This window comes from Balearica regulorum, chromosome 3 (genome assembly GCF_011004875.1).
Source record: "Balearica regulorum gibbericeps isolate bBalReg1 chromosome 3, bBalReg1.pri, whole genome shotgun sequence".
NCBI classification, from domain to species: Eukaryota; Metazoa; Chordata; class Aves; order Gruiformes; family Gruidae; genus Balearica; species Balearica regulorum.
Window position 1 is genome coordinate 41,295,950 of NC_046186.1, and position 25,089 is coordinate 41,321,038.

The 25,089-nt window shown below is 37.7% G+C and overlaps 1 protein-coding gene across 4 annotated transcripts in view; it reads right to left on the reverse strand.

Moving 5' to 3' along the window:
- MDN1 (midasin AAA ATPase 1) overlaps nucleotides 1–25,089 on the reverse strand; it is a 101,362-nt gene that overhangs the window by 58,652 nt on the left and 17,621 nt on the right. For all 4 annotated transcript variants that reach the window (XM_075747685.1, XM_075747684.1, XM_075747683.1 and 1 more), the window contains exons 10-37: nucleotides 24,168–24,361; nucleotides 23,004–23,085; nucleotides 22,365–22,460; nucleotides 21,161–21,273; nucleotides 20,466–20,614; nucleotides 20,299–20,359; nucleotides 19,543–19,754; nucleotides 17,972–18,075; nucleotides 16,834–16,978; nucleotides 15,363–15,459; nucleotides 13,607–13,720; nucleotides 12,785–12,932; nucleotides 12,507–12,617; nucleotides 11,517–11,668; nucleotides 10,853–11,031; nucleotides 10,288–10,496; nucleotides 9,054–9,200; nucleotides 8,180–8,321; nucleotides 7,918–8,052; nucleotides 7,703–7,841; nucleotides 6,672–6,810; nucleotides 6,446–6,576; nucleotides 5,718–5,862; nucleotides 4,458–4,587; nucleotides 3,668–3,901; nucleotides 2,726–2,923; nucleotides 1,102–1,310; nucleotides 451–573 (exon numbers count right to left, since the gene is read on the reverse strand). In XM_075747685.1, coding sequence (XP_075603800.1) covers nucleotides 451–573; nucleotides 1,102–1,310; nucleotides 2,726–2,923; nucleotides 3,668–3,901; nucleotides 4,458–4,587; nucleotides 5,718–5,862; nucleotides 6,446–6,576; nucleotides 6,672–6,810; nucleotides 7,703–7,841; nucleotides 7,918–8,052; nucleotides 8,180–8,321; nucleotides 9,054–9,200; nucleotides 10,288–10,496; nucleotides 10,853–11,031; nucleotides 11,517–11,668; nucleotides 12,507–12,617; nucleotides 12,785–12,932; nucleotides 13,607–13,720; nucleotides 15,363–15,459; nucleotides 16,834–16,978; nucleotides 17,972–18,075; nucleotides 19,543–19,754; nucleotides 20,299–20,359; nucleotides 20,466–20,614; nucleotides 21,161–21,273; nucleotides 22,365–22,460; nucleotides 23,004–23,085; nucleotides 24,168–24,361 — 4,038 coding nt within the window. The remainder of the gene's footprint in view (nucleotides 1–450; nucleotides 574–1,101; nucleotides 1,311–2,725; nucleotides 2,924–3,667; nucleotides 3,902–4,457; nucleotides 4,588–5,717; nucleotides 5,863–6,445; nucleotides 6,577–6,671; nucleotides 6,811–7,702; nucleotides 7,842–7,917; nucleotides 8,053–8,179; nucleotides 8,322–9,053; nucleotides 9,201–10,287; nucleotides 10,497–10,852; nucleotides 11,032–11,516; nucleotides 11,669–12,506; nucleotides 12,618–12,784; nucleotides 12,933–13,606; nucleotides 13,721–15,362; nucleotides 15,460–16,833; nucleotides 16,979–17,971; nucleotides 18,076–19,542; nucleotides 19,755–20,298; nucleotides 20,360–20,465; nucleotides 20,615–21,160; nucleotides 21,274–22,364; nucleotides 22,461–23,003; nucleotides 23,086–24,167; nucleotides 24,362–25,089) is intronic.

Genomic DNA, 25,089 nt, shown 5'->3' on the forward strand with positions numbered 1-25,089 from the left:
AATCAGTACCCAACACAGTGTACTGCTTCCAGCAAAACACCTTCTGCTTCAGTGCAATTATATCCACATAAGAGTATGGAACCAAGACTTCTGCTGACACGCTTCCCCAGAAAAAAACCCCAAACTTTAAAATGTAAATCAAGTCTACCCTTGATTTTCTGTAGTAAGTTAGGCTGGGATTCAATCCTTGTTTTCTTGTCTAAAAGAGGTCTGTCTTTTACACTCCCTCTACAGAGGGCCAAGGGGGAGAGTGACTTAGTAGAGGGAGATTAATTTTCTCTTAAGCAGAACGATCACTTTCAATGTGGCACTAGATGCACGTAACTAAAACTAAGCAAAATTTATTTCAGTCATCAACCATCAAAGGTATTTATCTATCCTACATGCCAAATCATCATCTTTGCTCTTTCAGAACACCCTATTTTATTTGTGTCCCAAACTTGAATTTACCTCATCTAATACAATCCAGTGTCCAGCCTTTAATGCTGCTAGTAGTGGTCCATCTCGCCAGGCAAATTCTCCTCCCTTCCCACCTTCAACAGGCAAGTCTGTCCCAAACAAGTCTGTCACATCCTTTGGGAGTAGAGAACGAGGTGGGGGAAGAAATTACAAAACTCCACAAAAGTTCATAAGCAGCCTTTGTTAACTTTACTTCACATTTTCTCCCTCCCCTTTTAATACCTACATTTTAGCTCCATTTAAAAATTTTCAGTAATTGCAAGATGCTAAAAGCTTTTGCATGATAGGACTACAGTGACCAGCTACTATATTTAACAATAAAAAAATTAAATTGGAACAGAAGAGCTAGAAAGCCTTAAAGCTGTTTTCAAGTAACTTTGCAGAAGACAAGAAAAACACAGTAGACAAAGATACACGTCTTCACTTGAAAAAGAACAGAAAAAATTTGGGCATTGGCATTCGCTCACAGAAGCTCACTGCTCCTTCTGGTTCCCCCGTCCCATTTAGTTTTATCTTGAGACAAAGAAGGAAAAATTGGCACTTGAGACTCAGCGCCAAAGTTAAAAAGAATCACGTTTTTAAATTAAACAAAACCTCCCCTTGTCATAAACACTAAGTTACAAAGATAGTATTTTATTCTACCGTTTGCTCAGACAGGTTGATTCGAACAAGACAGTTTCCTGAGGCTTTTGCCAGAGCAGCAACTAGACTGGTCTTGCCTACTCCTGGTGACCCCTCCAATAAAATAGGTTTGTTAAGCTGTAGGGCTCTTAATAGTCTTTGTGCATTCACTGCTGTAGTCCCAGCATTTAGAGCATAATCTGTAATGCTGTTCCTCTGAAGAACAGGGCCTAAAACAAAGGAAAGGTAAATCAGAAGACAAATAAACCAGAATGTTTATGCTGGAGCTGCTGACAGCATGCTTCTGACTGAGATTGTTCTGTCTGTTAGTTCTTGATGTCATTACAGCAAGCAACAGAGATCAAGCTTGTATCCCATTCTCAGAGAACAGGCACGTATACCGTTTGACCCGCAGTTACGTCTCAGCCCATCTCCGCATATTTATGTTGAATTCTGCAAAAAGCATACAAATATACAATGTACATTGCCATGAAGTTTTGACACTTCCTGGTTTGTGACCAAAACTAGAGATCTATCACTGAAAAATCGTGTCTGTCCTTGTGCTTCAGACATGCGGATCTAAAACTCAAAAGTAGCTTTTGCAAATTTGGCACCAAAGGATACAATTCAGTCATGTTATAGAACAACATATTAATCTGTTCCATATGCTGCCAGTTCTGTGAAAGGAAGACCGCTTTAAAGTGCACTGCAAGGCACGTATTTTCTTTACTGTTATTATGACATACAGCAAGGAGGGAGTACAGAGCTTTTCTACCAAATTCCAGCCAGTAGAGCTCACTGGGACATCACTTCCCAAATTCTGTAATACAGCATTGCTCAGGTATGCAAGATACTAATCACCAATTTATCTTACATGTCTTGATACATGCTTAGTATGAAAGAGATCTCTCCTTTTGTGATCGAATTAGCAGAGGAAAATAAAGCAATTTACAAAAAAGCATTACCTTATACACTTTTATGCATGACCAACATGTCCATGAATATCAAACCATTGTTCAAAGACAATGAATAAGAGAGCATTAGGAACACATAGTTCCATGTACTAAAGACTAACCAGCTGAACTAGAAGGCTCATGGCCATCACTTTTTAGTCCCATTACAGTATTTAAAGAGTAGAAAGCGGTATTTAGACAGTTCCATTTGCATTAATTTGTCACATGAGGAACTGAAATGCAGGGACTAAATACCCAGCAAGGCAGGTTATTAGTCTCCATCCTGTTTAGCATTGTACCCAGGACCCCTGCTCTCCGTGCTTTACACAAGGGCCAGGATGAGCTCTAGCTTTAGTCAGTGGAAGTTAGCAGACAACCTGACCATGCAAAGTGGAATAAAATTACAACTCAAAATTAAAGAACCCTTGCTACATTAGAAAGTCTACTAAAATTAGGCCATTAAGCAGTAATTATAAAAAGTCATCGAATAAAGCAATTAACCTATGTGTCTTCTCAATAAATGTGATCGAGTTGCAATCAACACACCTGGAGGCAGAAAAGGCATTTTTCTAAGGCTTGAGAACAAACTATAAATTGTTCTTTAATGGTTCACTAAGATTTAGTGAATAACAGAACTACTGGAAATAAAACCCACAGAATAAATGTCCACCCACTCCCACACAGACTCTTGCCTCTTGGAATAAAAAAGGGGTGGATTCCCATAAAGTTGTCCATCCACACAAACTCTCTCTCCTTTGTTCTTTCATAAATCTTTAGTTCATTCTTCTGATAATCAGTCAGCTCAAGGAATTGACTCATTTTCTCACATAAGAATGTCAGGCATTTTTCACGAGCTAATAAAGCTGTATCAGCCAAGCAGGATGTTGTACCTGTAATTAGAAAAGTTAAGCGTGCTTCACAGACAAACTAGGCATATACATCTTATGATTAAGAAATTCAGTTCCTTCACAGATGCCATTTTTGTGCAGTATTCTGTTTCAGTTTTATATTTCATGTTAGTGCTCTTGTTTGCCAGTGCTTCCCATACTATTTGCCATGGACAAATTGTTTTGTGAGCAACAGAATTAAGGACACCTTATTTCCAAAGCACTTTCTTCTACCATCACTATCATCCTGATCCCTTGCCATAATCACCCCAAGCCTTCTTCCCCTGCATTCCTTGTGGCTTTTCACTTTTTCCCCATTTCCGTATCTCCTAATTTATCAGCTGGGCCAGTGGCCAAACATGCAAAGATGCATTCTGAGCCATGCACGATACAGGCTAGCACACACAGATGCTGACATGTGGGGTGGGAAGAGAGAAATAACACGTGGTCATGTAATTAAGTACCTTATCAACTCAGAAGACTCCATAAAAAAACCCACAGGCTTAATTTGTGTGCTAGCCTTTATATTTTAATTACTACCTCTTAAGCTTGCTGTATTATTCAAGCCCTTGCTACTGAAACACGAAAAGGCATATGAAGTACAGGATATTGCTAAACAGAAGTGAAAACTTCTCCCAGAAGAGTTTCATGCTGCCCCAAAGCATTTTGTTTGCATTCTACTCAAAAATATTAATCCAAATATATACCTTCGTATCTTCTGCTACCAAATGAGCACTGAAGACTTACCTGATCCTATTCCATCAATGTATACTAAACATGCAGCATGGATAAAAGACATCATTGGAGAAACATAAAGAAGGCTATATTCCTTGGCAGAATTAGACTCTTCATCCTCTAGCATGACATTCATAAAATTAACCCATGACAAGACATCTCGCACACTGAGAATACACTGGCGACCAAACTCTTGATTAGTCAGCCATTCAACAAAGTCCATCATGAGCTCTGCTATGTCTGCCCCTAAAAAAAGAGAGTAAAAAAAAAAAACCAATGGAGTCATCTAATAATTGTATTGGTCACATCTACATTGTTGTAAAATAAGCATCACTAAAATAGGTACAGTTGTAAAGCATGAGCAGTGTGGATGAATATATCCTAACAGGCAGAATAACTGCAGAGTAAGTCCACACCTGTGCTGTCATTGCAGATTCTTTTAAATTCAAGTAACAAGACAGAATCGAATGATTAATATTAACAGTGAAGCTGCTGGCAGAAAATGAAGTGCCAGTTCTTTCAACACCTCACGTTGAAACTCAGATTAGGCACTGAAGGACTGGGGGTAATTCAGCTACCTAGATGGTGAAGTAAATAAAGCCTTGATCTTACTTCTGGCTAGCCATATAACATATGCATGATGACAGAAGAACAAAGTCCAAAAAATTTTACAACTACCTTCAGAGAGAGGTGTACTTACAAGAAAAACGGACACAGTGGTGTAAATTCTGAGGCAACTTTAGCAGCCAAACTCATTTTTTCTTAACAATACATGAATACTAACACACAGAGAAATACTCACCTTGATGGTTTACTCCACCCAGAGACAATCCTGGATGAAGATTGTGTTTTACAATCTGTATCAAATCGTCACGGCCATTGCTTTGTGGACACCATATTTCTGTAAATCTGTTGCGCAATGCGGGAGAAAGCTACAAACAAGCAGAATGACATAGCAATTCAAGCTATGTTACATCGTATTACTTAAGGTTGCAGTTAACCAACAGCCTTGTAGCCACAGTACTTGCCAACAAATTAAGTGACCAGGCTAGACCTTACCTTCTAATTTTGACAGGGCCACACTAACAAAATCTTTGAGAGAATGTGGATTTTAAGATTTGTAGTAGTGGCATTAATGCAGGGAATGGCTGATATATGAGAAAGTTTGAAAGAATTTAGGAAGAAATTGAGCTAGTTTGCAAGCACCAAAGCTCCGTTTCATTCTAGGACATCATGTATCAAACAACAGCTATGTAATCTCCCTTTGCATACAGAAGCAACCTACCATGTGGAAATTTACCTTCAATTACAACTCATTTCTGTAATTCCCCTCTTCCTCCGGCTGAATTAGTCAAGCAAAAATCATTAGCACAAACACAATGCAGAAATAAATCCCCTTCAAACACATGGTTTTACAATCAGTTGTTTAGTACCGTAGAAACCACTTTAAATAGAGTACCTATCTTCTTTTGGATAAAAGAGCTTGTAGCTCTTTTAAGTCCTCGCTCCCAACAGTGCTTAAAAGTTTTGATTTTTTTTAACCTGTCTTAAATTACTTAAAAGTCAAGCTTCAGAAACAGATTTTTTTCATTTAATGAGAAAAGTCTTCTGTGACGTGACGTTCATATCCACTAAGACAGACAACATGAAAGACAACGACCTCTAACTGTCACTTTCTCACCAGTATTAGGGAGAATAATCTAACGTGCAACTTCACACTACTCCAGACTCTTCTAATGTTAGAATTGGATTCACTTGCTTCACAAGCCACATTTCCTGTACTTGAAGTATTCTACATATCAAGCCTACCTAAGAGTAGAGGCCAAAAGACGTTTTCTTTGACATTCTGCTAAGTATTGACTTATATTGTCAAAATGATAGCACACAGAAGTGATGGAAAACAGATACAACCTAATCTTCCTTCAGAGCAATGAGGCAGATGCCTCTAGGAAGCACTGGATGCCAGAATTGGCATGATGCATTTTTGCGTTGCACATCCAATCACTAACCAGTCAATACGACCAGAAGATGCATGCCATACTTCAGTTGCTTCAACATTTACCTCTTTTTTCCCAAAGTCACCTCCTGGGTTCATGGTTGCTAGGATACGAAATTTCTTTCCTGCAACTAGTAGTTCTACCTCATTCTCCTCATCGTCTTGACCACCTTTTTCAGCAAGTACCAATGTCTTTTCAGCTTCAAGAACACTAGAGAGAAGGTTAAAAACAAATACTAATATTGCAGATGCTAAATTGGAGATTTTGCTTTGCAGTTTGAGTGCAGATCAGTCTGTAGCAGCACTATAAAGTCAAATGGAAAGTAACGGCACCAACCAAGCATTCAAAACCAACAAAACCAGTGTACCAACATAGGTCAAGCAAACATATACATATCTGCTTTTTAATCAAAGTACCTTTTATTTTTCCACATAAGTTAAGACATCAAGACTTAGGCAAGACAAGGCAGTTTCATCTTGTCTTACCTTACTATCCTTCCCCCTAGCTGTAATTAAAATCGGAAACAGCAAAAGTTGTTTATTACTGTGATTAAAACTAGCACCTCTGTCAGATAGATGACAATTAGAAAAACAAAGCAAACTGGCACAGAAGTTGAAATACAAACAAGGCCAGAGTTATCTGGGTCATTCTTCCTTTCAGCACGAACTACATGATTAAGAGAGCAGCTCATCCAGGCACAGAAAAAAACGTGCCTAGAAGAAGCTAGACTTACCCCGCTCATGTTTGTATAGACACATTGAGGATAGTTAATACTAACACATTTAAGACATACCTGTTAAGTCGCTCTAGTACAGAATCATCAGCTAAAGAAATCTCATCAAGCAGGAAAAATCCCTCCTCCTTCATTGCTAAAACAAGAGGGCCATCACACCACTCAAAGAGTCTAGAACCATCAGATTCCTCCTAAGAAATGGAAAAGGAAGTGAAGGGTCATTAATGACTGCTACTTTTTGCTTCCATGGTCACACTATCCAAACTACTATTGATGCAAGACAAACCTGGTCTTTCGACCTCTGTCTGACAGGTCGCAGTCCTCCCAGGAAGTCTGAAGTCTCCATATGCAAGTGGCAATTCACCGAGTATAGCTTCTGATTTGTTAATGCTGCAAAGATCTGACAAATGGTAGTTTTACCACACCTGCAAAGTAATTTAATTGAAAGGGAAAAATAAAATAAATAAATAAAAATCAGCTCACTTTGGACAAGATTCACTTTCATTGAAGAGCTGAGGCAAAGGCCCAGCATGCAAATTTCCTTCTGCTCCTTTCCTTGAAAGGAATGTATTGAAAGTGAAGCCATTTTTGGCACAACTGTTGCTGACTTGCACGAGATGCCTTTAATTAAATCAATATCTGCATTGATGGATTTCTGCAGGTTCAAAGTCAAATTTATTTCGGCCTGCCCCTACAGGTATTCAATTAATCTAACGTTTCATTAAACTGGAGATGCTACATATGAGTACTTAGAGTTCTCATTTATTACCCAAATAATTTTATTTCTCCCTTTTCTTGCATTTTTCTCCCCCACAAAAACTTACTCTCTGAATTTATAATCAGCAAAGAAGCATCTACTTCCATGACCTCCTTTACAGCATACAAGGCGGTGACTAGGGGGAGAAGTAGTAGCAAGGCTATATTCAAGTTCTTGAAACAGGTAAAGCAAATGTGCTCTTAAACAGAAAAATGTCACAATTCCCCAAAAACAGCCTCCCCAGTGAGGCACAGTGAGATTCTACAGGGCACCTTGTGATAGGTGGGGACAGAAGTGAGCTCATTTCAGTTTGCTACTTTCTATATAATTTTTATGTAGTTATACATAATGCAGATAATACCATTAAAGACTTGTGCTGAAAGAGATGCAATTGCTTCCCCTCAAAAGGAGACTGTGAAAAACAGCAGCTGCAAGTTTGCCATGGCAGAGGCTTAAATGTCCCAGATCGAAGCAGCACTGAAGCCCACACAATCATTATGTGTCTGACTCAGTGGCTGGTGCAGCATTACAAAGAACTGCATAATAAAAAGCAAGCTTACCCAGTGTCTCCCACCAGCAGTACTGGTTCACCAAACTCCAGGGCTCGTCCCACCAAAATGGCAAGTCTCCTCATCCCTTGAGTCCAGACAACATGGTTAAAATCTTTGTCCATCACTGACATCTGTGTGGAGGATTTAGCTGCACAACACAAAGCAATCCATCAACTTCAGTCACCTCTAGAGAACTACCAGTGTAGTCCTTCTAGGAAACTCACCCAGTAGCTTTTTGATGCTTTCCCCTGAGAAAAGAGACTCAGGATATAGTTTTTTCTTGAAGTGTTTTTCAAGGACACTTTGAATAACATCCACCTCCTCCTGCTTCCTGACCCTGCCTGCCAGAAGCATAAACCCTATAAAACAGAGGAAGAGAGAAAGCAGTTACTACTTGGTTAATCAGCAAGAAAAATTTATGCTTAAGAACTAGGGTTAGAAAGCAATTCTACAGACACTTTAAAAACCTGAGGCAGCAGGGCTCACCATCATTTGCTAAGTGCTGAAGCCAGTCATACTCCTTCTCAGGCTGTTCTGCCAATCTGTACCTTTCAGCCCAACGAAACAGATCCCGCAGGGTAATGAATCCATGCTTCCCAGCAAACACCGTCGAACCTCTGCGGTAAGACTGTCATAAAAACATAATGTGAGCCATATTTTCCATGAACCTGTTTGAATACTTAAAGCAAAGCTAATCAGAGCTCTCTGATATGATACCTCTTCAAACAAACTGTATGAAAAAGTCTAGTACAGTCATGACTCCCAAACTCAAGTTACCTTTAAGCAAGTATTTGATAGGTACCAGGAACAAAATATAGATAATAAATAAAAATACTAAGAAGAAAATAGGTACCTGGAATAAAAAACAAAATTCAAGCAAAAGATTAGGTTCTACACCAAAATGTATGTTAGCAATTGAAGTGTGCTCTGGTTTTGCTGCTGCAATTGCTTTTAAATATGAGATAGTTTTAGCTACATGATAAGTGTTAAATGGCTTTTAAACCCAGGAATTCAGAACACATTCAAAATTATTGCTTAAAAATAATACCAAATTTAGCACGACTCAAAGACAGCTACAAATCCAATACTGTACTTCAGATCGAGAGCAAGGGATTATTCTACACATCAAATCCCAGGGCCTTTGGTTATTAATTTTTTTGCTTTCTCTCAAATCTGACATCACCTTCCCTATTCTCTATCTTAACTACTGTACTAAGAACTTTGGTGGGTTCTCTTCCATCAATCATGGTTTACATTTTTAACTATCTGCCAGTCACCAACACCTGCCCCCCAAAGGATTTTCTATTACTTTGTGCTGAAATATGTTTGCATGTCTTCTACAAAAAGAAGAATCTCATACTTGCAGGTCTAACATGACTTTGACAAGCTTGTTGCAATAAGAAGGTGGCAAACTGCATCGCTTGTGCAGGATGGTTTCAAGTTCAGCACTTGGTAGTTCATCAAAATGCAGTTCCACAAAACGATTTCTGAAGGCTCTGGACAAAACCTAAAATATGAGAACATACTATTGCTTGAACATTTTCTTTCAATATTCCTCATGTTATATATCTTCCCCTACACATCCAAAGGAAATACGGATAGTGTCATAGCATACAAATTAGCACATACACATAAACATTGAAAGAAAGCATAAGAGACAGACAGCCTGGATGGGGACAACAACTTTAAAACGTGCTGTGTTTTAACTGTAGTAGGCAGCCAAGCACCACACAGCCACTTGCACACTCCCCCTACAATGGGATAGGGGAGAGAATTGGAAGGGTAAAAGTGAGAAAAATCATGGGTTGAGATAAAGGCAGTTTCACAGGTCAAGCTGCATGCGCATACAAAGCAAAATTAGGAATTCATCCACTACTTCCATCGGCAAGTGGGTGTTCAGCCATTTCCAGGAAATCAGGGTTTCATCATGCATAAAGGTTATTTGGGGAAACAAACACCAAACATCCCCCCCTTTCTCCTCCTCCCCCCAGTTTCTATTGTTGAGCATGACATCATATGGTGTGGGATATCCCTGTGGTCAGTTGGGGTCAGCTGTCCCGGCTGTGTCCCCTCTCAACTTGTGCACCCCCAGCCTCCTCACTGGTGGGGTGGTGTGAGAAGCAGAAAACACCTTGGCTCTGTGTAAGCACTGCTCAGAGATAACAAACATCCCTGTGTTATCAGCACTGTTTCCAGCACAATCCAGCCCTGTAGTAGCTACTGTGAAGAAAATTAACTCCATCCCAGTCAAAACCAGCACAAAATGGCTATCAATAGCTTAAGTGAAATCTCTTCTCCAGTGCTCTTGAGCAAGAAATGCCGAGTCAAATATAACATACGTGAACTCCAGTTCAGTAAAGCACTTAAATCTCAACTACTCAAAATGAATTAGAAATTTGCTATCTGCAAAACAAGCAACTAACCTAAACAGAGCCCAGCTGTTCTGAAAGTTAGTCTACAGTCACCTCATCTCTACCTCTTGAGAACTTTAATTCTGTGCTATGCATCAGAAAGCTTACCCCATCACGCTTCTATATACAAGAGAGATTCATTCCCTAGAATCGTAGCTACTCAACAGAAGAGATTATACAGACCTTTCTGCCACCATAGAGTCCTGGAGGATTCTGTGTAGCAAAGAGCATGAAGCGAGGGTGAGCTTTGACAACTTCCTGGGTCTCAGTAATGAACAGCTCCCTGTTATCATCCAACAAACGGTTGAGAGCCTCCAAAACATCAGTGGGAGCCAAATTCAGTTCGTCTAGAACAATCCAGTAACCTTTTCTCATTGCATCTATAAGAACACCTTGGAGGGAACAGAAAAAGTTCTAGTTAAAAATCTAACAAACTAAATCTAACAGAAGCATGCATTCAGATACTTTTAGTAACCAGTTTTCACTCAGTATAAATGCTAACCCAGAGACAGAAGCAACAGTATTAAGTTGTTGAATTCTTTTCTTTATGTCCAATAGGACAAGTTTGATATGACAAATTCTTACGAATTCACCGAATTTCATGTAAGTGATTATCATTAACATGCCACTACTAGCTTTATGAGAAGTCATCTCTCCATTGCAATAAAACAGACAAGTTAAGCAGAAAAGAAGAGAAAAGCAGTGAAGTGAGACAGGAATTTGGAGTAAATATAATATGCCCACTCACCTTCCTTAAATACCAACTTCCCAGAGGCATCCGATGTGTAACAGCCAATATATTCCTGGATGTCAGTATGCTCATGATTGTTAATCCTTACACAGTGATTCCCAGTAGCAGCAGCCAACCAGCGAATTAAACTGGTTTTACCAACAGAGGTCTCTCCCTGAATCAGCACTGGATGAGTCCTAAAAGGGAGAACCAAAATGGTGGTTTAGAAGCATAAGTTGTATCTTTCTCATATGCGAGATATCAACATTATTTGAAATTTTCACAGATCTGTATTACCAAACTACACTACCAAAAGTGTCACTACTTAATTCACTTGGAGCATCCAAGATCATACACTAACAGGGGAACATAAGCAACTTTACCACCCCCAAGTGCTAACTGCTACCCATGAAGCTTTACACAGTAATGTGAAATAAGCACGTTATTCTAACTGCAAATTTCTAGATTATCATTTCATTAAAACTAGGTATGGTAGTAAGATGGTTTAAGGAGACAAGAAATACATGTATAAATTCAAGTCACTGTATAATGAAATTTAACTGTAAAGTAGAAGCAAAATGGACATTACTCATGCCAAACAATAAAGGCTAGACAGGCACCAATCGAGGCCCAAATAAATATCTTTTCAATTAAAAACCTAAATTAAAGTTGAAACACTTACCCTGCAGACACAACTCTGGCAATATCTTTCAGATTTAACTTAACTGAAGGGGTCAGCACATAAGTCTCATCTACAGCAGGTTCTTTATCCCCAGCTGAAATCCAGTATCCTTCTATAAGTATAAATCTCCCTCCCTGGGGTTTTGGTATTTGCTACGGAGACACAACAGAAATAGCAAATTGAAACTAATTTGTATAATCTGTTAATGAAGACAACTACTGTTACACCACTGCAACATATTCTGTAAGAAGTCATTTTAAATTAATCCCTGAGCATTCCTGCAGGTAAGCACTGTCCCCTTGTCACAGAATGCAAATTAAAGGAAAAGTCTGACCAGGTTATTTCAAGGTCATGAAGCAGGAATCTTTGTCAGTGCCATGAAGATAAAAGTGTCTCAAGGAGTCCTAATACTGAGTTTTGAAGTATACTTCCAAGCAGGAAATTGGCTTTTATCTTTTTATATTCATATATATTTTTCTAATATGAAGGAATTTTATGCTGAAACAAATACCTATCTCTTACAACTGGCTTCCCCATCCCACCTGCCCAGTCCCCCATGCAAAATCACACTGGGCTGCCAGCATTACTGAGATTCTTCCTTTCCCATTAGAGACAAAGCACAGATGTTTGCTTCATATCCGTGTGTTCTGCATTTGGAGTCTAAAAATAAAAAGCCTGTGAAAGCCCCTTAAAAGTCTGTGAAAGCTTTACAGTCAGAGTCACTGTATTAGCCTGCCCACACTCCACAATGCTGTAATTATTCAGACTTCCATATTTTTTTGAAATTAACAAATAAACTAGCTAACATGTGGGCATTTCAAGCAGAAGTAAAAAATTACAAAGAAACAGTATTGATTTTTTCTAGTTCTTATTTTTAATGTGAAAAACAAGACTGCGAGAAGGAAATGTAGAGGAAAAAGGTAGAGAAGAGAACTCAAAATAAATTCTACTCTGAATACCAAACAGTTCTATATAGACTTAGTTACCTACCTGCTTGAGAAGGCTTTTGATGTTGCCAGAGACTATATGCTGGCAAATTAGCTTTTGAACTAATGGGTGAGAACCTCTGTCAAGCTGCGTCAGGAAACTCAAAGAGAAGCCCTAAGAAGAAAAATTATTTTCAGTGATAAAATGAAAAATCATTAGGAAAAACCCCAGAGATTAAAGAATCATTTCTGTTCAAATTGCACGTAGAGAGGATTATCCTTTACCTGAACAGGCTTTATAGTTAATACACACTTGAACCAAACCCCAGCATAGGTAATCACCTCATACAGTGACCGTGGTATGCTGCTACACGGATTAGACGCTGCAAATCTCAATGCCCTGCAAAGTGTACGGAGACTATAGTGAGGTCTGTGGCCAGTTCCATCCACTAGCTTTGTTTCTGCTTCCTTTCTCACAGATAAATAAAAGCTGTAAAAAATAAAGGGTGAAATAAGTTCCAGTTACATAGTGCTGTTACTGATAAGACCATTGCTCTAAAGGAATGAAACCCCAAGTATGAACACTTAAGCTTATCTCCAACTGTCACTTTTTCTAAAAGCTCCAGGTTAAGAAAGCCATGCCAAACTCTGCAATCTGTATAGTCAGTGAAGCAAAGCAACAGAATATTTTAGGCCCATATTTTTAATATGAGAGCTTGATATACAGAGAATGACTATAAAAACTCAAAGTATTCTAAACATGTAACAGGTCTCCAGGTTAATGTAGTGAGGTAATACACCTTAAAAACTAGGGGAAAAAAAGGTAACTTGATAAACACACAAGACTTTCATTGGTATGAGGTACAGAAACAAGCCATTTCAGTCTCTCAGATGGGAAAGAGGACTGCAACAACAACGCTTTTTAACTGGTGCCACCAAGAATGCAATTCTGACCAAGAAAAAGTAAATCTCCTCCCCACAAGTACAGAAACCTTCAGAATGAAGACGATGGATGTCTACCCTCTTCCGTTTCCTAAGACTATGCAAACTGCTGCATAGGGAACATTCTAGCGTTTCCCAAAACAGTCTAACCACAGGCTACAATTACATACTTTTTGTGACTTATTCCATCAAGGCTTTATTAAGAGATTACAACCAACTTACTTCACAATCCCTTGTACTGTATTTTTGTTCACATTCAAGCCTCTCAGATAATCCATGATAAGAATTTGCAAGTCTCCTTCATTTCTCAATTCTTCTACATAAAGTTCAGTAAACCTGTAAGAATCAAATCAATCTGTAACACTTAGACATGTGACCATATTTTAAAAAATCATGTTATATATGATTCTCATGATATACAACATTTAAAATTTTCTAAGCAGCAGAATACCAACTTGTCAAACTACCTATAGACAGACTCAAGAACCAGAGTTAAAAAAAAGTATTACTAATATTTTCAAGTAATTAATATGAATTATTTTAACTTAGCAGACTGAAAGTGAACTATGGATCTGTATTTTTTAAAACTAAAATTTTAAATAATTTGCAATATATACCCAAACGTTATGGCCTGAACACCAGAGCACTGACAGAACAGGAACACTTTTCAAAGTGGACTCTCTAATGATCTCTACTTTAATGAGTGGATGCTTACGAGATATCACCCATTCTAATTTTGTTATGACTAGCATATCCAGAACTAGCATATCCAGGTTGTTTTCTACTTTTACAAATATTCAGCTCAGCAATGACACAGTGAGACAACTTGACAATAAAGCAAAGGAAAATTTGCAAAACATGTACTCAGTGAAGTTGCAAGTATTTTTAAATAGGTCAGAGTGCTTCACATTTAGTACACTACACTGGAAGCTCTAGTTAATAAATATATTTTCTGTTAGTTAGTCCAGTATATTTGCATCAGGTGTTGAATACGAGTCTGCAGCCCTTCTACACCATGCATTAGAACTGCAAACAATAGCTCAGGACACACCACAGCAAACACAAAACAACTGAGCAATACCATTAACTTCAGAGGGGTGGATATTTTTGACAAATGCAAATATAAATTCATTTAAACTTAACAAGCCATGCTGAAGCTGGCGACATCTCCTTTCTTCCATATTGCACTCAGTTTCTTTCCTTTCACTACTAAGCCAGGAGAGCTAACAGCAATAAAACCTTACTTTGCCATCAATAGCTACAAATGACTAGTTACATATGGTTAGTGCATCTCTACAGTCTTGCACAGTGTTTATGTATCTGGTAAGGGACTACACATGTGACTTCTGGCACTCATGAGGGAAATTGCATCAAATACAAGCAGAAGATCTTTGCATTCAGGAACAGGCAGGTAGAACTGAAGAAAGGATTTGCCACACTCCAATTTCCTGGCCACAGCTTAAATGTTTGAAGATCATACATCAAATATTTTGAATATCACACATCTGCTCCACCATGCAAACCACTCTCCTTCTGAGTGAACAAGGCTGGATATACAGCTTTTTGCAAGGATCATCAACACTTCTGATTTATCAAGAGAAAAGCTGCTAAACAGATACAAAGCACTTGTCTTTATTATCCCCACCACGAACATGAACTGCTGCAGTAGCATTCCCAGGCACTGACAGCTTAATTGTAAAGAATGATCGTTCTCCTGCCTCCAGTGACAACGCTTTACACTCCTGCTAGACCATTTGCTCATTCTCAGCAACTCTACAGAAGTATTTTCCTGATGCTGCTTCATGAAAAACCTTTACCATGATGTGGTAAGCACTTCTCACAGGAAGTTAATTTGAGTTCAGACTTACATCCTCAGGCTTCAAATAAGACATTCTTCACTGGGTTAACTCATGAAGCTAGTTAAATTCTAAAAAAAGACAGTGCCTAAGTATTCTGTCACAGAATCATTATTTCCTACCTGTTTCTTATTCCTGGAGGAAGATTTCTCTTTCCAACATCTGTAGCTGGATTCATGCATGCAAACAAGCGAAAATCAGGGTGACGGACAAGAGGCTCTAAAGGAAAACAGAAATAAGAGACATAAGGTTAATGCTAAAACACAGGATATTTATTATGTTAAATGAGGTATATTTAATCTAAGCCAGTTTTCTATTACTGCACTACTACATTTTCTTAAAACACCAGGGTGAAAAGTTTTCAGAGAATAACCCCACGTAATTTTAGCAGAAGTATCTCTCCATGTTCACAACAGCCCCAGGCAAGTGAAACACTGACTTTTATTTGTGCACAGCAGGATGTTTCAACAACACAAAATATTCCAAAAATTAGATCAGCCCTAAACTTGGAACTTCTTTTGTCTCTTTCAGAACAACAGGCAATGCTTCCCTCAGCCAGGAAGAAAACCCAGCCTAGGAAGCTCATACAACATTTGTCTCTATCTGTAGCTCTAGAAAACAATATTCAGCAATTGCATTTTTGACCTTTACATCTGTACTAGGTCCGGCTGGGCAGGGTAGCTCCTGTAGTGCTGTTGAGAACACACCTATGTTTTGGCTACTGCTGAATTGTGCTGGCACAGCATCAAGGCTTTCGCCGCCCCCTCCCCATGCCCTCCCTCCTCCAGCAACTAGGCTGGGAGTGAGCAAAAAGTTGGGAGGGAACACTGTTGGGACAGCTGACCCAAACTGGCCGAAGCAATATTCCCTACCATTTAACATCATGCTCAGCAATAAGAGCTGGGGTAGAGGAAGAAGGGGATGGTGATTTTTGTCTTCCAAGGCAGCTGTCACTTAGAGACAAGCTGGACTTTGGTCTGCTGGTGGGAGCTAGTTAGTGACTGCTTTTGCATCACTTGTTCCACATGAGTTTTCTCACTTTTGCTCTTCCTATTCTTGCCCCTCATCCAGCTAAGGGGCAGTGGGGTGGAAGGAAGGAATTAGCAGCTGTATGGGTGCTTAGCTGCTGGCTGGGGACAACCCACAAGGACTTGGAAATGTACACGTATTTCTAGCTAAAGAATATATTCACAGGTTCAGTGAAAGACAGTTACTACAGTAGCAACTGAACCTCATGACCCATGTCTTTATCTGTCAAGCTACCTCAACTTTATTTAAAGAGAAAAGTTACACTCCTTGAATAGTCTTTAGAGACAGCAATGCTTACTGAGGGCACTAGAGAGATCTGCTCCTTGTGGAGTCCAAAGAGCCAAAAGCTACAACAATTTCTGCATGCTGAAATCTCCTGAGCCATAGTGAGTTAAACCCCCTACTTCTTGCATAGAAGTATGAAGCCTAGAAAGAATACATTATTCTCTTCTGCACACGTTCATTTTAATGGTAAATGTTCTTGACTTATTTTGAGCCATATAGGATAGGGAATTCAACTAACTGGATAGCAAGATACAGCATAAGCAAGCACAGAAATAGTACCTGTGTCTCCTCTGTCTAGTAACACCAGCGACCCAGATGAACCTTCCAATAAACCACTCAGGCACTCTAAAGTCTCTGCTGCAGCCAAGTTAATCTCATCCAATAAAATCCACTCTCCTTTTTTTACTGCTTGTGCCAGAGTACCCTAAAAATAAGATCAATTTGTTAATCACATCACCAGCAACGATATATCAACTGAAGCATCTATATAGTGGAAATATTTATTTTCTAGTCTATGAGTTGATTAGACTTTTTATAGCAACAGCAGTTTTATTGCTCCCCCTCAAGAACAGCAATTATTATGCAAGTCACAGAAGTCACAGAAGTCATACAGTTATCACCATTATCAGTTACTATCTAGATTAGCTCAAATAGAATTAAGCTCTCTTATTTGTGCAACACTGCCTGTCAGTGATACCCATCACTGGTGCATAAGCTTCACTGACTACACTATGAGAATACAGTCAGTTAATCTAAAGAAATCCAAAGACAGAAGCAATATTACATCCCTCAGGGTACTGTATCTTATTCATTAAAACTATACTGAAGTCAAAAGGTTCTCTAACTATTCACACAGTCATTTTTTTAGAAAGAGAACTGGTCAACATTTTGCACACTACATCAAATTTGAAAGCTTATATTCAGACTAACAGAGTGACAAGGAACAAATATGCATAAATCATCATAGTTTCCCCTAATCACACTTACGGGTTTGAAACTTTGGAAGAAAAAAAAAAAAACCAAACCTCTAGATAAACAACATAGGTTCTTAATATTAAATCCTTCACAGGAGTCCCTAGACAGGAGCCTGTCCTACTAGAGATTGGTCAATACGTTTTTTCTAATCTCATACACTTAAAAAGATGATATGACATACTGCTGATATTCTTTCATCATACCAATCCTAATTCCTATTAGACAGCATTGAATTAATGTGTTACCACAAAACATTCTCCCAGTCCCCATCTAACCACCACCTCCTTGAAGTGGCACACTTCGTTCCACAGAGTTATCATGGAACAAGTTTTACTTCACAGCAAGATTCTTGCCAGGAAGTTATTTATATAATATTGATTGCCAAGTCTTTTAAATTTTTCTCCTTCTTCTGCCTACCATCAAAATGCAAATCTCTAAGTACCTCAACAAATGCAAAGAGAAGAGCATTTTCTGTCATTTTCATCTGTTGATGAGCATGATTCAGTTTAAGACCAAACGCCTCCCACTTTTCCTTCAGTGGTGAGCCTGTAAACAAAACAAATTTAAGCTTGTAGCATCGGAACAATAGCACAAAAAATGTTTAACAACAGTATTTTAATCAAGCTGTTTCAAGATACATGGAGATACAAAAGTGAGCTTCGCTGAGCAATGAAAACATTCAAGTTCCACAGCTGACATCTCATAAATTAAAAAAAAGGAGAAAAAATTAAATTTTGCTGGTTTTGTTTTAATTTAGCTGAACACTACTGATATATGGGTAAAGATAACTTGCTATTCATTGCAGCATGTCCTAGCTTAGGAACAAATACTTATGCTGCACTTGGTTCCAGCATGACTGTTACCACTCTCCAATTCCCAGAGACAGATATATCTCAGAAAAATAAGTCATAAATCCAAATTTACAAACCTTATGACAGAACAGATTAACAATGAAGACTTCAGTATCAGTAAAAACACTGTTGCTTGTCAGTTATGACATTATTTACTATTGCACTTATTTCAGTTATGTGTTTAAAGTCACAGACTGAGGTATATACAGCATCATAATGACCTAAGTTGCTAGCTTTGCAAGTTACAGATTTCAGCTTGTCTTTATTTTAGGATTGTCAAACTTGCAACAAGCAGTCTTTAAAACTTTTTTTTTTTTTTTTTTTTTTTTTTTTTTTACACATTTCTGGGCATTTATTTTAATATCTGCGTATTTAGAAGAACCAGCTGAAAGAAGAAGGGAGACAAAGTTCATAAATTAAGTTTACTTGACCCATACTGAATGAAAGCTAAAACTTCACTTGTTCAGCAGGTCTAGAACCAGAAACCACTCCATGCAAGGCCATGTATCAATATTATCTCTGTCCCAAATGGGTTGTGATGTATAAAACAAGAACTATTATTTGGAGACAAAATTAAAGAGTCTCTCACTAGGCAAGTCAGCATCACTGACAGTGAAACCAAGTCATCAGCAAGCTCTTAAAGTCATTACCACCCCAAGAGAGCTATTACTTTGGGTTTGGTTTTTCTTTTTATTGTTGTTGTTTTGCTTTTTAAAACAGGATATATTTGTGAGACCTAACTAGGTTCCAGGACTGAAAGAAAGCATGAAAACATTCACATGAAAGACCGACACACAAACAACAAGGACTGTTCACCAACACAGCAAACAAGTAAATGCTGTGTAGAGATCAGATGTCAAGGGTCAGACAAGTCAACCTTCACACTGTCAGACATTGCTAACTGCAGTGATGAGTTAGAAAAAAAGGGGGGAAAAAAACCCACCACAAAACACACAAACCCAACCACTATTCCAACAGTATTTTGAATGTCTTGTTGTAGACAGATTGCATTTTTCAAAATCAGAAGAAAGGATGTAATAAAGGGGGATAAAAGAAAAAACACAAACCCAAATTCAACAAAAAAAAAAAATCGCCAGTATTTATCTACTGTCTGCAATGGTTCACTACTAATGATGTATGTTTGATCAGTCTGAATTCTCACCAGATGCATTTTCTTTTGCTTCCTTATTAATAGCAGATTTATGAATATGCTGCATTAATTTCAGCAGATCATGCCAACGTTTCTGCCTGTAGCAGGTCTGAATGTGTCCCAAGAAAGTTTGATTTTTCTTCCTAGAGAATGTCTGAGAGAAGAGTTCTTCAAAAGACTCTCGCAGAGGTAGCCAGATCAGCTTGTTATCCACAGGCTTGTAACTAAAGAGAAGCAAAGGAGTAATTACTTATTTGTGACACAGGAACTAGCATCTGGCAACTAAAAAGAAAACAGTTACTGAAACAACAATATCGTGCATGAAGGAACCTTGGTTTCCAAAAAGTTTTTTTACTCAACTAATGGAGTAAAATTGCACATATTTAAACGCACCTTATAAGGCAATTTTATAAAGACAGGACCACACTGACAAGTACAGTATTTTTACTACTAGCAACCAGTATGTCCAGTGAATATTAGATCATATTTATATTGAACAGCTTAGCCATTTTTAAAGAGACATCGGGTTGTGCTTTTAAATGTCTTCATCACACACAGATGTGCACACAATTCACTGAAACTGCCTCTGATCATCAGCTAGGAAACAAGGTTTTTGTACGCAAACATGTTTAAGACATTTGTGCTGCTATGAAACAGATACATGTCTAAGAACAATTCTTTGACAACACTTGATACGTGCATTAGAAGCTTGTTCTGATACTGCCAATTTTGTCTGTTCTGCGTAACAAACAGTAGTCAGTGACTCACCCCCCTAATAAATCTGCCGTGTCACTTTGTTGGTTCATGTTGATAACCCTCAAATGGTGTCCTTGAAACAAAAATAGAAAGCACCATCAGCTTGTGGGGTTTTTTTTGTTTGTTTGCTGCTTTTTAAATCATCTTCAAATAAGTTACAGTCTTCACACTTTATTTACCTGTAATATGAGCAAGGTACTGAACAGTTGAGGTTTTGCCAGTTCCTGTTTCACCAACCAAAAGCACAGGCTCTCCTTTGACAACACAAACTGCAAGCTGTTCAATCAATACTGCAGATGGCCGTGTGGCAGCAAAGGTTTGTTTTGCTCTGGAAAAACAAAGGAAGCAACTCAAGCTCAAGATTTATCAAGGAGCTCATTTCACTTTTACCTTTACTATTTTTTAGAGGAGTGGTTAAATTTAGGATTTTTTTTATTTTATTAAAAATATAGGTTTGGAAAAAAATCAGTTCCAAGATACCCTTATAAGATGCTTATTTTTCTCAAGATACAACCAAGAAATTCAGGGTTTCCAAAGAACTCCTTGGCCAGTGGAGCTAGTACCACATACTACAAAAAACCCTCTTTACAAAGACAGATTCATCAAAATCTTTTAACAGCTGTGGATCCACAGTGCTTTGAAGAAACTCTAGTTCAAAAGAGGCTGAAAATTTCCATGCTTTGGCTGCCAGAAGTATGATGCAGACAGCCTTGAAAATACACAAGGAAAAACTCAGATCACAAGAGAAAACTCATCACATTCTTTTCATTAGAGAATATCAAATTTGCTTTTTTTTCCTTTTTAAATCCTGTGACTTCCAATCTATTCCACCATAAAATATTTCAATTCACATGGAAACTACAAGATATTCTACCTTTGTACAGTGAGAGCCTGAGTTTGTTTCTTGATGAGATGCACTCTTCCAACAGAGACTTCTTGTTCCCGTATAAGAATTTCTGGTTTATAGAGCTCACAAAAGAACTCCACCTGTGAAGAAAACATCAACATTGCCAATACTAACATTGCCTACATCACATTAAGAACACCCATGCTACGCTACCAGTACTAATTTGCAGCAAGCTAATTGATCATGGTCAGATTTTATATTTTGCAGGTTTTACATACTCATCACCTAAAACACTGAAGGACCTCAGAAGTGTTATTGTCTGTACAAACATCTTTCCATTTAATAACTTGGTAATGGGTCTATGCCGTTATTTTTCTACTTTATGTACTTCCACGGTAGTTCAACTACATCAAATTGAACCTGAGAACAGTTATCTTAGCTAATAATAAAGAACCAACCTCCCTCAAAACACCTTTGGTGAATACCTCTGTGTAAAGAAGGATATTTTGCCATTGGCAGAGGATAATTACATTTCTGTATTGAAATAATGCAAAGGAAGAAGGACAAACAGAAAAATCCACAGAAGTTTCAGGGATCCATCTGTCCACCCAGCTGGTAAGTTTTTCCATCTTAACAAAGGAGGGAAGTTTCTTTGCAATCAAACTTCTATAGTCAGAAATAGCTGACAAAGTAATGATTTAGTTTAATTCAGCCATTTATATCAAATGCCATTAATACATATAGAGTTACTAGCCTCTAGAGAGGTACTTGATTTTGGAATCAATGATTACAGGACAAGTAGTAAGGAAGATTCTATTTCTCTCCAATCTCTTCGTTGAAGTGACTGAAGTTCACTGTAACCACCAAAGAAAAAAAAACGACATTCTTTACTACTCTGTGCATCTAGCAGTATCACGTGCCTAGACAATTGTGCTGTTCCAGCTGCATGATACTTCTTTTGCATCATGAGGTCATTTGCAGTCTGCTCTGAAACAGGTTCAATGGAACTTTCAGTGGGAAAAAACCCAAAAAATAACCCAACAAAACCATAGCTGAAAATAAAATTGGAGAAAAGTGTAGATGCCAGGATAGTACAGAGATCAAAAAAAAAGTGTTTGGGACGGATGAGTATAATTTTTAAGAAAAATAGCAGAACACATTTAATCAGTAGAAAAATTGCAAGTTATAGAATATTACCAATAAATGTCACATTAATTATAGCTCAACATACCTTTTTCTTAGAAATGTTTAGTTTAGTTCCAATAATTTTTGCTATTTTCTGTCTGCTCCCTTGGTTGGACAGCATAGCTGTGAAACAGTCCAATGCCTATCAAGGAGAAAACAAACCAACTTCTTCAATACAAATTTTGTATGATATGATCTGTCAAGCACCATCTTAATTTACATGAGCCTGAATCCAATCCAGCCACGGTAAATAAAATTATTTCACTGTCCACAGATTGAGTCAAACAATGGAGTTCAAAGGATGTAATAAGAACTTCTAAAACCTGGAATGTAAATTGATACATAGGAAAGAAGTCTCATATTACAAGAAAAAGGAAAGATCTTAAAACTTTTACTCTCAGTCATATGCAATCCTAGCTCATATAATTCAAAATTATGTTACAGCGTGCTGTTTGTATGACAGTAGTGAGTCTGGATTGGCTCTCAGCACATTACTGCAAACAACCCTCCTAGTAGTAAGGAAAGCCTCCAATAGATGGATCACAAACATTCCAACTACAGTCCAATTCCTTTGGATAAAACTAAATGTAAATTCCCATCTCACATTCCAAAACAGAGGGTTTTAAGATTTGTGAGACACTGCTAGAACTTGAGCAAGCCATTTCCAGATCAAGTCTTACCGCACCTCCTGAAAAATATTCACTGCCATGGTTGAAGAATTACTGTCAAAGTTGTAAGCAATCCTGCTGCACCAATTCAGTAAGTCTCTGGAGGCAAAAAAAAAAAAATTGCTATTACAAGCAAAAACACAAAGCACCTTCTTTCATATTCAGCTTTGGTCATTGTGTCATCTTCTGGCAATTGCGCATTTAGTTGTTGTGCAAGTTGTACACGGGAAGACACATATAAATAGGATGCTAAATTCTAATAAGTAGCTGAGCACAAAGACCAACAGTGTTGCTTTCAGATATGTTACTTAGAAATAGATAATACATACTCCATTAAACCAAAAATGAATTCTGAAATTGAAAAAAAAAAAAATTGAGAAGCAGCAAACTTTTCATCCAGAAAGGGATAAAAACTTTTCAAAATTTTTTTCAAAATACTGATTCCTTATCAACACCAAAATCTTCTGAAAGGCAAGAAAAGGAAACACGTAATTCTAAAAAACAACTGCTGTTTTAAAATTAGTGGCATTCTTATGCTTCACAAAAATATTGGGTACTACCCATACCTACTATTCACTAATTCAAAGCACTACTGGTTACAGAAATTCCATAAGTAGAATTGACATTTGGTATGAGAGAAAGAAATAATTGAACATTAAACTGCATTTCATCATAAAAAAATCTGAAATTAATCATACACTACAGATCTGGTTATTTTCAGTCATCTGTAAGTTAGAATGCTGTGAGTGTCTAATACAGAATTATCTAGATAAGCATATACATTCAGTTGGTGCAAATATTATCTTCTAGCTATTGTGAGAACATTATACCGTACATTTCAGTTCTTAACTAGAACTGGTATTTTGCATTAAAATGAATTGAGAAGTAATCCATATGGCTTGACACCAACTCAGCACCACATATGACAAAACCTACACTTTTTCCTCAAAAAAAAGTGTAGCAAACAGAAAGTCCTAAATAATTCAGATTGAGATTTTTTTAAAAGATACATAAATCAGTTTTAAAATGAAAAATGGATTTTCCCAGTTTTATGAAATTCCAGTTTAATTATTCAAACTTTTATCACTATTTTAAAAAAATAAGAAGAATAACAAAGATTAACCCTTCTATCTCTGCAGCTAGCTGACTAAAATTTCCTTCTAATAAACATATAAGATAACCTTAGAGATAGTTCTCTTCCTTCCAGATTGGGTTTCTTATTTTCTGAAACTGATTCTGATGAATCTTCTGGTATGTGCCTGGAGCCAGAAGCACTGTTTTCTGATGCCTGATATTTGTCTCCTGTAAGGTGAATGTAAATGTCTAGCAAGTGATCAGTTACAAGAGCAAGGTTGGGGTATCTCCTTTGAAGAACCTGAAAAAAAGAAGAAAAAAAACATCAAAAAACAAATAAACAAAAAATCTTTAGCATTGGAAGGAAACCACCAGGTCACCTCAAATTTTTATAGGATACACTTTGATAGATACTCAAGTTAGCAAGCTGCACAAGATCACTCTCTTGGAATCTCTCATCTGAAGAACATAAAAGTTATTGTGACTTGTATGATATCGATTTGGATGTCAAAAGTGACTTTTACCAACTCAACTCTACTCCAATTCATTTAATACATTTGTACAAATACCAACAGGAAGAACAAAAGGTACTTTCAACTCTATCTAAACTCAAATCATGATCATACAGCTTTACAACTGATAACAAAAGTTCTTACCTCCTGTTCTCCTTTTTATGACTGATTTTTTTTTGAGCATTCAAGTTGTCTATTCACTGTGCTGACAAAGACACATTAAGGGGCTAATTCTTCTTCTGTAATTTCCTTTCAGCCCAGTTCTCTCCACTGAAGCTTGCCAACCAAAATTATTGCTTCACAAAATAAGCTTTTCACAGATACAGGCCAGGAATGCTGGTCCTACCCTGCCAGACTGACTTTTAAGATTAACCAGAAGAACATGAGTCTATTTGCAAGACAAGCAAGTGGGTGTTTTCTACCACTGTCTCTTCTACTACTACAGAATCCTACAAAGGATATATAATTTTGTGATTTGAGCTACAAAGTTACAAAAAAGAACAGAGAGAACCTAGTG